The following is a 12,495-nucleotide window of genomic DNA, read 5'->3' as shown; positions in this document are numbered from 1 at the left end:
AACGATTACACCATACTTAAATACAACATAAAAACTATGAACACAAGAAGAAGTCCTTCATAGCAATTATATGCAGTTACGTTTAACAGAAAAAAAACTACATTTTCACTTGGTCAAATGTTGTCAGATAATTTTCCCCTTAACATAACCTGATCATTATTAATAACAGCGAATTTTGCAAAAAGGGCATCATTACATTTTGACCATTCATTTGGATGTAAAATAAAATGTTTAGCGAAGTGGGCCGTTTGTTTTGTTGACAGGCAGCAAGTTACTGAACACCAATGAGAGCAGCATGCTTTAAGCCTAAGAGAGCGCTGAAAAGCACATGACGAAAAAGAGTACAAAAAATGTAAAGAATCAAGTTGTCATGCTTTATTACAGAGATCAGCGCGAGCAATTATTTCGACAACCGAGACAAGCCTCTCCCACCACAGCATTAGAATTGTCACACGTCCAATTGAAGGTTTTATTATCCAATACTCACTTATTAATCTTTAAGTGTACATTAGTGAATATCGCAAACACAAGAGAGGTGTTGGGGGGGGGGCAAGGGAAGGGTAGGGAAAGAAGGGGGGAGGGGGCGGTGGGTGGTGTATGGAAATGTGGAAATGTACGTCGAGTGTTCTGGGATCTGGGTAACAAATGTGGCCTTCAGGCTCCAAGCGCCAGCACTGAAAAACAAAACAACACAAATATAAACTCATATTGCATTTTGATTTAAAGCTTTCGTGACTGCAGGGATTCATATTCTTGGTTCTTTCGGTAAAGTCACGTCGAAGGGAAATAATAAAATAATAAATATATTGCATTGTTCTTTTTCATAAAATGGCCAGGTAATACATTCTAACAAATATAAAAAAAAAACTTGGTATGGTTTACCGTGAAGAAGGAATGATAGTTTTGGCGTTTCACTTTTGTGCACAATACAAGAGCTGATGTTTCAATAAAGCCACCATTATTTCTGGCAACGCACATTATTTTTCTTCCTATAGGAGTGGATGCGTCACACATACCAGACAGGGCTTCCTGTGCAAAGTACTTGACATCAATGTCTTGATCGCCTCCCAGTTTCTCCAGCACAGGTTTCACTTCCGACTGGAGGGTGCTGTGGAAAAACACACACACGTGTCGCGTTGCAGACCACCAAAGATTCATCTCAATTCTAAAAGTGAAAACCAATTTCTTTAGAACTGCTTTCGGTGTCAAGTTTGTTGTCCTTCCACAACACCTCCGATGAGCACGATTGGCTATGTACGGCTGCGAAGGAAATCTAACGTACACAGATACAACATAAATCGGGGGGGGGGGCAGCAGCATAGACACAGCTCAATTGTGCAGGGAACTATAACAAGCACCAGTATCAATTCCTTCATTATACAATGTTGCAAAGAGCACAGTAATTACATAATGGTACATCTAGCAGTCATAAAAAGGCGGGCTTTCAAACATAACATTTTTAAAATGTAATTGTGTTATCAACTTGTCATGTGAATGTCAAATTGCAGCCTTCGAGCGATCACAAGATAATCCCCCCCCCCCACCGTTATTTTATCTTGGCTACAATGTTAGGCGTCGTGCGGTCACAGAAAGCACCCATGCTGCTGGAACACATGATGGTGCAGAGGAATCAATGTCACCCTGTCAAGCTTTGTTTCCCACAGACAGCGATACATTTCTGGACCACAACGTCCTTTTCAACCTCAAACTAATTATATCTATCTCACACCAAGTACAAAACTGATGATACCCTTTGCACGAGCAGTTTACAACCCAAGACCATTATACAACTACAACTTAACTCGTACTATAAAGCAAGGCAAACACAGCTCTTGACTTTACACGACCTCCATCATTATCATCATCAGCCACGATCAATGCGACTGCTGGATGAAATGCCTCCCCCACACACCGTCACCACCTCTAATGGCCCCGCAAACTGCTTGTAATGAAATGTGACCGTTCATAACAGCCGATGAAGCATCAAGGCCTTTCTTTGTGCTTTTTGTTTTAAGTTTGTTGTCCTTACCCTGCACCTCCGGTTAGCACGGTTGCCTACGTACTGTGCGAAAGAAGTTCAACATACATTCATACATTTCAGGCATAGCAGAATGGGCGAGCATAGGGCCACAACGTACTTTGTTTCAAGGATTGGTCCAATTTTTTGCAGTGACTTGGCCACATTGAAGCGCACGTTGGCCACCTGGTCTTGGGCCATGCGCAGCACAGTGGGCAGCATGAGCTTTGCCGTGATGTCTTGGCCGCACACCTCCGCCAGCACCTATTGGGCAGTCAAAAACAACCAGTCAGGTCACCAACAGTCGCGTACCGTTCGCGTGCATTGTATGGGCCCCGCGGTGGCGCAAAGTTAACTACCCCGCCTGGGATACAGGAGGTCGTGAGTTCGATCCAGACCCAGACACCTGTATATTTGGGGCTTGAATGTTCTCCCGCGGTCACGTGGATTTTTCTCTGGGTCCTCCGGTTTTTCCCCTCCATATTTAGAATCAACGTGCATTTAAGAGTATTTGGCCACTATAAATGTCCACGTGATAAGCCACTTCATTTTGAGCTATCACTTGTGGCCATTCTGCTTATGGAAAAAAAAGCTTTATAGCTCAGGGGGCCTTACCTGGTAAAATACAAAATAGTTGAAATTTTAATGGTCAGATTGGATGGGGAAAAAAAATCCAGCCAAGGAGAGGCCAACAGCATGACACTGGCACAGGAAGAAAAATATCAAAGCGATGCAAAAACCTTGCACCTGTCTTAACAATTGCATTCTTGTAACAGATCGTGGTGGCTTTGGCATGTTTGGGCCAATTTGTATCTGCCATACTATATCAAAAAAATGTCATCAGAAGAGCATAGTGCCAAATATGACGGACAAGCAATGTGGCACAACCACATAAAACACATACAAGGGGGTGAGTGCAGGGGTAAGAATGCTGCTCTATGTGGAGGATTTGTGAGTGATGTGTGGAAAGGAAACCAAAGCAGCCAAGTAAGAAAATTCAATATCACCAAATATAAATATCACCATACTCTTTGGTTCTTTCGGTAACTCCCCCCCCGACTCCACACGGCCCCCCCCCGCATCCCTCCTCCTAGGCTCCTCCCCCGCTCTTACCCTATATAATCGCTCGTCACAAATAGCTCTCTCTATTCACTACAATAATGTTGCTGTGGCTGTTCCACCTGATGACGGTTAGCTTGTGTTGCCTCCGAAACGTCGTGATTTTATTTAGTTATTATCATTTTATTATTTTAATTTTTTATTTTTCATCTACGTGACTTTACCGAAAGAACCAAAGAGTATGGATCCTTGCAGTCACGAAAGCCTCAAATCTAGAATAAACATCACCGTCAAGTAACATCGACCACAGCTCTTGTTTGCAAGAAGAATCCCATAAAGCAGCCACAAAGAAAGTGCTCAGTGTGTGTTGATCCGGGTGTGGGACAACGCACGTTTACACAGAAGAGGGTGGTCATGCGGTGAAGGTAGTTGTGGTCATTGGACATGGCCAAGACTTTGGGGATGATAGTGCTCTGAGCCCACTCCTTGCCAAACTTTTCCACCAGCTTCTTCAGGTTGTTGGTGGCAGCCTCGCGGATCGCATACACTGATAGGAGAAACAAAACCGGTTACACCTCAAGAATGTACAACAACAACAACAAGAAGCAATTCAAATACAGGTCATGAGCATGAACCAGTGGGCGATAACCATTGGGCAGCTAGAGGTTCAACAAAATGGTTGGCCATAGAGGAAACCCAAGCTGCACAAGTTGGAGGAAAGGCTTGCGAGTTGGAGGGGGCAAATGCTAGACACATCCGAATGTAGGAAAGTATTCAATGGGCAGCTTGAGAAATCCGACTCGAACAAAGCCGTCCCAAGCGAACGGCGAGAATGGCGCAAGAGACAAGGCAAGGCACTTGGAAATTCACGTGGCAAATGCGGAAGGTCGTCCTGCCCTTAACCCACTGACATCAAAACTCTGAAGCAATCATTACATGAAAATATGAAAAAACGTAATACAATTTGGGGGGTTTTTCTTGTGGAGTTTTACAAGCTTATGTGTACAAAAAGAATGTCAGTGATGAGGTCCACTGCATAAAGCAGCAGATTTGAGAATAGAGCGTGTAAACCTACCGTGGTCTACCAGCCACGCCATGCAGAGAGAGTTGAGTTTTTCGTCAAAAAACTCCACGCCCTGTTGCGATACAAACACAAAATGTCTATAATCGTAGGGAAAACAGTTTGTCACATTATTTTGTAGCAGCCCTTTGGATAATTACAGTTACATCCTTCACAAGACAAGTGGCGACTTACGCAAACCCAGCCGCCTTAGCTGTTTGTGCCAAAAACCATCATTCCAATATTAATCAGAGGGAGAGGGGAGGCATTTGTTCACAAGATGCTGCTGGGAACCTGGGATAAATGTTCACTAACTTGGTGGCATGAAGAGCAAGCCCCCTTTCAACAACTATGACAGAGTCACTGAAAAGGTTAAGAATATGTTAAATTAACATTTTCAAATTAGTTTTTAAGCATTTAAGCCACCTATTAACACTAATTAAACTGCTAACCCACAGAAATGAAACCATGCCACTACTAACCAACTCATACACACTTTCAGCAAACCATTCACCAGCTCACTAACACATTCAATAACTATATCCATCCAACTAACCCACAAAATTCCACACCTTCTCATCAATCCACCTACCACCCAATGAATCCACCTACATACTTGTTCACGATTGATAGCGTACACGTGGAAAAGAACACCCCACTTGGGTTAATTCTCGACTTCCAGGAAAGATTACCTAAAAATATCTTACGTCTCACCAAAAACTCGACAGCTCAATGCTCTAGTCACACGTCAATGTTTGGTGCCCGTGGGTTTACCTGACCGAATGGCAAATTTTTTACACCCCATAACCTCATTACCACATGCCCTTTACTGTACTACAATGAAAATAGGAAAAGGTTATCCACACCACCACACATTGCTTCGTGGGTGTTTTGCAGCTGCTAAATGTTAAAATGCCAAATGCCTTCCATCCACCCTCGCAAACTCCTGACCACTTCTCTCTGGTGCCCCCGGGAATTCTGGGTTTCTCAGAAACACGTACAAATTACGCAATCGAGGTTACACTCCCAAAGACTAAAATCTGTACTTCATATTAATTACATATCCCAGAGTTCATCGGAATTTTTAGTTAAAGATAAATCTGTGTATTTAGTGGACGCAATTAGTTATCCGTGGGTAACATTAACATAAATGCATGAGCTCTCTTTAATTAGGCTAACACTGCATCTGAACTTACACCAAAAGCTAACAATGAAATGTTCATTTGTGAATGTGCCATGGAACTTGATACGTATCTTCAGTATATTAAGCCATGAGCATGGTTATGGCCCTGTAAAACTATTTACATCGTGATGTCAATCCACTTCTGAGTTAGTAATGAGGGCTGTTTGATCACTTAACCAAGTTGGTGAGTGTGCGTTGAAGAGGAGAGGGGGTCCAGGACCATTTAAAATATCACTTTTTTTTTAGATTTGAAGCTTTCGTGACTGCAAGGATTCATATTTTTAGCTTTTTTCGGTAAAGTCACGTAGGTAAAAAACATTAAAAAGTAAAATAAAATAAAAAATCACGACGTTTCGGAGGCAACACAAGCTTCCGTCTTCAGGTGGTACCGTCACAGCCACGATGGTACCACCTGAAGACGGAAGCTTGTGTTGCCTCCGAAACGTCGTGATTTTTTATTTTTTATTTTATTTTACTTTTTAATGTTTTTTACCTACGTGACTTTACCGAAAAAACCTAAGAATATAAAATATCACTGTCCACGCATAATTATCTGTGGCCAGGAATACAATTATGGTTGCCAGGCTCTTAGCTCAGTGTGCTAAACACCGCGAACACCACTCCTCCCAACTCCCATTACGCTTAGCACCACAATGAATACTTCTACACAATCCTGGCTTACATGGCAAACTGTAATTCACATCCTGCATTCAAGGGCATCAATTATTATAACTCCTTTTAATGTTTGGGGCCAATACCATGGCAGCAGCTTGGGGGTTTGCACTTTTTTATTTATTTAAGTCCACCCTTGTGAATTAGTGAAAAGCAGGGGAACACACAGCTTGAGCCGCTCAAATTTAGAAAGTCAGTCTAGCGCTCTAAGGAATGCTACCTCAATCTCAGCTGCAGCTATAAATAGTAAACATAGCCGTAACTGTGATGACGACTGGGAATCCGTTTCCATCTAGAGAATATACTGCATTTATTAATTTATTACCCATGGTGGACGAAGAGATTAGATGGACACTCGCTCAGCAAATAAAAAAAAATGGAAAAAGCTTCTCATCCACCAGGTGTTACCACCAGTAGGCAGCTCCAAGCATCGTTTTGAATGAGGTAGCCACATCCGGCCTTTGCTCAAGGCGACACGGGCAGGAAGAGCCCCCCACACCGTCCGCGCCCAAATCAAGCAACCATCGTCACCGTCGTCATGCCACGCACTCGACCACACGCTCAACTCACCAGCTGCCCAGCAAGCAGTGGCATGTACTCAATGATGGCCAGGCGAACTCTCCACTTGGTGTCCTCGGCCAGTTCAACGATGGCGGGCAGAAGGGACTGAGAGAGCTGACGAATCCCGATCACCTCATTCACGCAGTCCAGGTTGGAGATGATATTCAGCCTCACTTCAGGGCACTGTGGTGGCGAGACACATGCACATATGCGCACGAGCCAATGAACACACATGCCAATGGTAACGCCAACATGTACACGTGGAGTCCTTCTAGGCAATCCCACCGCAAGATGAGGGCTTTCCCCAATGCACGTGGGTCACAGAGGTTATTTGAGCGGTAGTCTAGCGGTTAGCGCGCTGCGCTATGAACCTGGCGACCCGGGTTCGATTCCCGCTCACGGCCAACACTAGTGACGATTATCTGAACCGGTCCTGGGCCTCCCCTAGGTCGATTCGGCCTCAAATGAGAACCTGGTGTGATGTGTCAACATCGCCACTTGGGAGACAAAGGCGGCTGGGCGTGGTGTTGGCCACCCACCCCCACGCGTGCCGTGCCGGCCTTCATAGGTGCTCGCTAACAGCACTTGCCCCTACAGTCTGTTAAGGCTATACGGGGGATCTTTGTCTTTGCTCATACATCACACCATTTTGGTCAGTGCAGGTTGGTGAAAGTGGCGAGCAAAGATATGGGATCATCGAAGCGCAGCTTAACATAATATTTTGCTGAACTTCCCTCTGCTGCCCATTGTGTGGCCCACAGTCGATAACAGCCCGCTTGTATGATGGTCCCCCATCCAAACGCTATCCAGGCTCAACTTGGCTTAGCTTATAAAATCTTGTGAGAGCAGGTGAATTCCGAGCGATCTTGGTTATAAACATAACAGCACCAAGTCACAGTGAAATGTTCTCTTTAAAGAGATTCATAACAAAACAAAAAAAAACAAAAAACTTGAAAATATGGAAAATTTGTTTTGGCAGGGGATTGGATTTCAGTTGAGCATGAAAAAAGCACGAAGAAAACTATAGCCAAAGGCTTCCTGCTATGTTTTTTTTGTTTTTCCAGTTCAGTTTGCTTTGGCAGATAATGGATCAAGGAGTCCTTTCTCAAGTTACTGTTTTATTAAATTGTTGTCTCTTTAAATGTATAAAAATTCATGTTGTAATGTTTATGTCATAATAGCCATATAAGCAACTAGCCTAAATAGACGTACATCATTCACATACAAAACAACGTATGGGACCAGTTAAAAAGTAACAAAATTATCTCAAAGGCCATGAACCTAACATGCTCCAACAGCTACTAAAACAGCCCGTGGCTTGCTCAGTGCTAATATGCCAAATATATCAAGGGTTGGTTGTAAATATGCTAGATTTGAAGCTTTCGTGACTGCAAGGATTCATACTCTTAGGTTTTTTCGGTAAAGTCACATAGGTAAAAAATAAATAATAAAAATAATAGTAGAAATAAAATAAATCAATTACTATTTCTATTATTTCTATCATTTATTTTTTGCCTACGTGACTTTACCGAAAAAAACCTAACAGTATGTAGATATGATGTTGCACTTCCTTCGCAACGTACGTAGCCATCGATGACAATCAGAGGTGCGAAAGAAGTTCGGTTATCAAGAATAACTCACGGAGCGAGGAAACCACACGAGGAAACGCCCTCACCTCGTCCTTGAGCTGTGCCAGGAAGAGCGGCAGCAGGTGCTCAATGGTGTTGTCTTTCCCCAGGATGGGGGACAGACCCATGATCACGGATGCCAGCGCCGACTTGACATGCTGGTTCGCATCGGATACCAGTTCCTGCAGACGGGGGAAAGCACGCGTGAGGACGCGTCACAGTATAGGCAGGTAAAAAGTATGCTCCCCGTCAAACTCCTTCCCCCAACAAAGGTCATTGACAACAAAGGGTTTCCCACCCATCATCGCAGACTACACCAAAAGTTTCAGAGGCTAATTTGTACCTTGCGACAAAAACGTGCCTTTCGCCAAATTAGACAGAATATGCCCGATCGATACATTGCTGCACGGTACTTCTACGCTCTTGCAACTATGCTCCAGGCCTTGACCAGCCTGTTGAAGGAAAGTCAAACAAACCTGCCAACCCACCCCCAGAACATGGAAAGGCCCTCATCCAGCAGTGGAATGACTTGACAAACGGCTGTACGTGTAGCGCGTGTACAAAGGCATAACCCTAATGTCAACATCCGCGGGCGGTTCCGCGCGTGGTCCCGCGATGGGGGTCGTGTGCTCCTTTTGCAAATACACTTCTCACTGGCGCCTAACTCGTGCGGGCGGGGGGACCAACACACTACGTGCGCGTGGGGTGCCGTTTCCTTGCACACCGTCAACATGCAAGGGGTGCCAGGTACACCTTCCTGGATGTTGCGCCACGTGCAAATTGAAAGGTGGATTGAAATAGAACATGTTGGCTTCAAAAGGGTAGATACAAATTGGCTAGAGCAGCATGCCAAATGTTTTGGGTGCCTCCTGTCCAGTCGTTACATATTGACTTGCATGAATTGTTAAAATCGGCATTAAACGGGCATCTTTGGACTTGGGGCCCCATCATGAACCAAATTTAAATGTCGATGATTTTAATTTTTTCAATGGAATATTTGAAATTGAAAATAAACCCAGTAAATTGCACGCAACTACTACCATTCCTTTAATGTTACTATTATTCTTTTTTAAGGTAGATGTCATAATACATCCTTCAAAACAATTATGCAACTTATAAATAATAATAAGAATATGACATTTTACAAAAATACCAAACAAATTGAAACAAAAAGATGTAACAAGTTAATATGCAGCTCCCTTGGCAAAGACTGTTAAGTTGCCAGTATAGGTCAAGTTGAAAAAAAAATCGGTCACAAATGACATTTTAAATACCATCAGCTGTTGCAAAAAGATAGATCCTACAGCACTTTAAACCCATGACATTACATTTGAGAGCTCTGAAGCCTGGGAAGGGACAGGCGTGGGTGTACAAAGAGGTATGCGCGCTGTGAAATATAGTCCACCAGTGACGTCACCATCAGAAGAATTTAAAATATGTATTCCTCCATGGCTCACATCCCACACACAACCCACGCCATACACTATTGCCTGCGCCCAACTATAAAGCTTGCAAGAGAAGAAAAATAAGGCACGTGACCCTCTTGGGGAGTTCTAATTAAAACGTCCGCAGAAAAAACACATGAATGCTTGTGCCTAACTAACAATGGATGCCATGAAAACTTGCAAAAAGCTTAAACACTTTAAAAAGCATGTGCCATTTTAAACAAGCGGGTAGAACAAAACTAATTTACCTCTATGATCGAACAGTGCATTCCCTAACCATGCTCAAGGTATGGGAATGGAAAGTAAAATTACACCAGTGCATCTATTCATCAGAAGATTATTTCAAGTTGGTACAGTCTACAAGCAAGGGGAGGTTCTGATAACAGATAAGAGTGCAGTCACCTTATGCACTATATTACTACTTTCAGCAAAGTTATTGTGCAATTGTCAGCATTTTGCACACGTACAGGCTTTAATCACAGGGATGTCCCAGTATATAACCCTGTGACGCTAAAAGAAAGGGAGTATCACAACGACTTAAAACCAATTTGAGCACAAAAAGACCCATTTTGAGGTAGTCGATGGGGGGAAAAAACGATTTGCGGACATGGCGATGAACTATACATTTGAAACCGTGAAAGAAAATAGATTTATGTCAAAGCAACATCATCAGCATTAGAGCACTAACAAGGCACTTACACACCATTCACTTTGCTGATACCTCCAGATTGTATTAATGAGCACAGGAAGTAGGGCAAGGCTACGCCAATCAAATGAAAACCATATTGAAATGGAAAAAATATATAAATTCTCATTCATTATTAGTCATCGTCAATAAGGGAATCATAAAGTTGTTAAAATTGCGTTGCTAGCTTCTTTTTCAGAAGCGACATGCCCACACACGACAACAACAAAAGTGGTTTATGTGGGAATGGCAAAAAATAACCAAAATAATCTCAATGCATGTTTGAAACTAAAACTTACACCCTAAGCTGAAAGTGGTCTCAGATAAAAGGCAGTTAATGTTGTACATTGCACAGCACACAACTGAACACAGACCTGGCATTAGCCCACATCCGAGAAATAACAGTGACCCACTCAAGACTCCAGCCGCCTGATGTATTTTACGAGATGGCACCAGATTACACAGGGTGCTGACGCAAATCGAGTCTCTCAAGATTCCGTTGAATGCAGAATCTCAGCAACCGCTGACGCATTTGCGACCGCCGCTTTCAAATTGCGTTTTAGATTAAAAATGTAGATACAACTTGTTGGCCTTGCCAAAACGACATTCATATAAAAAATGTAAGATGACAAATTGTACTCGAACATGACATTAAATTTACATATATTACTTTCAAACTGCACACTTAAATATGATACAAAAAAACATGTAAAACCACCACCACCACCACTTGGGAATTAATGATTTTTAAGCATTGTTCTGCAAGAGATAACCCATGTCAGACAAGAGGCATATTTTGGTCAGCAGAAGGTTGTCCTGGAATGTTACAGCTACAGCCAGCCTAGGTGGCCTGCCAGTTATACAATACCAAAGAATACCAGGCAGCGATCAAAGCAAAGTGGCTCAAGCTCTCTGGACACTTATCTTAGTGGTCATTGGAAATCTAATCAGATTACAAGCAACCGGGGTAATGGGAAATGCGCACAATCATGACCATCCCTGTATTGAATGTCATTGCTACTGTGGAAGAAGCGTAACATGTGGCGTGCGTGATGAGTCAAGGTCAGTTCACACACCTTTGTTTCCTTCCTTTGTTAGACGTTATCAAGTGTTCCAAGTAAATTGTAAATGTTTTTTGGTGATGTGTGCATTTACGAATGGAGACCAATGTGACCCAGGAGGGTAATGTCAATGTCAGGGTATTTACTCAGCACCAATAGTAACCCATGTTCAATATCAGGGTTATAGCAAGGCGTACCAGTAGAGTCGCAGTATTTTAGCAAAAGCACTAATAAAAAGCTTCACTGAGAAGCTAGTCTCAATTTGGATTTTACTTAATTCAGGGAAAACCATATCACATCTACTCAAAGGTGTGTACAAATATGTAATTTCCTACAAAGACAAATAAAGCATTATGTTAACAGCATCAAGGGAGGCCCAAATGTACAATCATGGAGTTTGACAGTTGTCAGTGGGATGCTTCTGGTGGGCATGCTAGTCATCAAATTTTTTTGCAATTGAACAAATAAAACGTCCACATATTGGAGTGGAGCGACCACGTGAGCATACCTTGACACAAGGCAAGATGTTCGACATGATGACGCTTTCTTGGCAGTCTGATGGCAGGTTTTCGCAAAACTCTGTAACGCAGATTTTTCCAGTCCATTATGCCGTTTCACAGTGTCCTTGGCATTTCACATAGCTTCGAGCACAACGAAACTAAACCGCAGTCAAAGCCTACCTGCTATAAAGTGTCCATGTTTTAAATGAGAATTAGAATGGCAACCTATTTCACAAATTGCATATATTTAATTCCATGTGGAATTACATTTTAGAACACAGGAAAATATGAAAACGTTCAGACTGTATTTATGATGACCTTGGAGCATCGGAAAGAGCAATTGCTTTCATTTAAGACCAGCCACTGACAAGAATGTTATACTTTCAATGGTTAGTGATTTGCACTCAAGTAATACAATCCCTTAATTAAGGTCTTACAAGTAACCCCACTATGGGGAAAAATAAATCAAACTCAGTCTAAAGCTTTGATCTAATTTAGTAACATTCTAAATATACCTGATTGTTCAAGATTTTTAAGGTATATAAAATCACAAACTCCACTCTGCTGGAAACCTAAGAGGCATCACATTTTGACTGCAGGTACGAATGGCATACAAAGTGCATT

At 42.6% G+C, this 12,495-nt stretch overlaps 1 protein-coding gene across 1 annotated transcript in view; it reads right to left on the bottom strand.

Moving 5' to 3' along the window:
* Positions 1-355: 355 nt before the first annotated feature.
* The window catches only part of PPP2R1A (protein phosphatase 2 scaffold subunit Aalpha), a 30,019-nt gene continuing 17,879 nt past the window's right edge, over positions 356-12,495 (bottom strand). Inside the window, exons 8-15 of the mRNA XM_078870030.1 lie at positions 11,880-11,950; positions 8,228-8,362; positions 6,562-6,735; positions 4,152-4,212; positions 3,469-3,623; positions 2,139-2,281; positions 1,017-1,108; positions 356-674 (exon numbers count right to left, since the gene is read on the bottom strand). Coding sequence (XP_078726156.1) covers positions 655-674; positions 1,017-1,108; positions 2,139-2,281; positions 3,469-3,623; positions 4,152-4,212; positions 6,562-6,735; positions 8,228-8,362; positions 11,880-11,950 — 851 coding nt within the window. The 3' untranslated portion in view covers positions 356-654. The remainder of the gene's footprint in view (positions 675-1,016; positions 1,109-2,138; positions 2,282-3,468; positions 3,624-4,151; positions 4,213-6,561; positions 6,736-8,227; positions 8,363-11,879; positions 11,951-12,495) is intronic.

This window comes from Lampetra fluviatilis, chromosome 29 (assembly GCF_964198595.1).
Source record: "Lampetra fluviatilis chromosome 29, kcLamFluv1.1, whole genome shotgun sequence".
In the NCBI taxonomy this organism is placed as follows: Eukaryota; Metazoa; Chordata; class Hyperoartia; order Petromyzontiformes; family Petromyzontidae; genus Lampetra; species Lampetra fluviatilis.
Note: the sequence above shows the minus strand (reverse complement) of the source record. Positions and strands in the feature narration are given on the sequence as shown.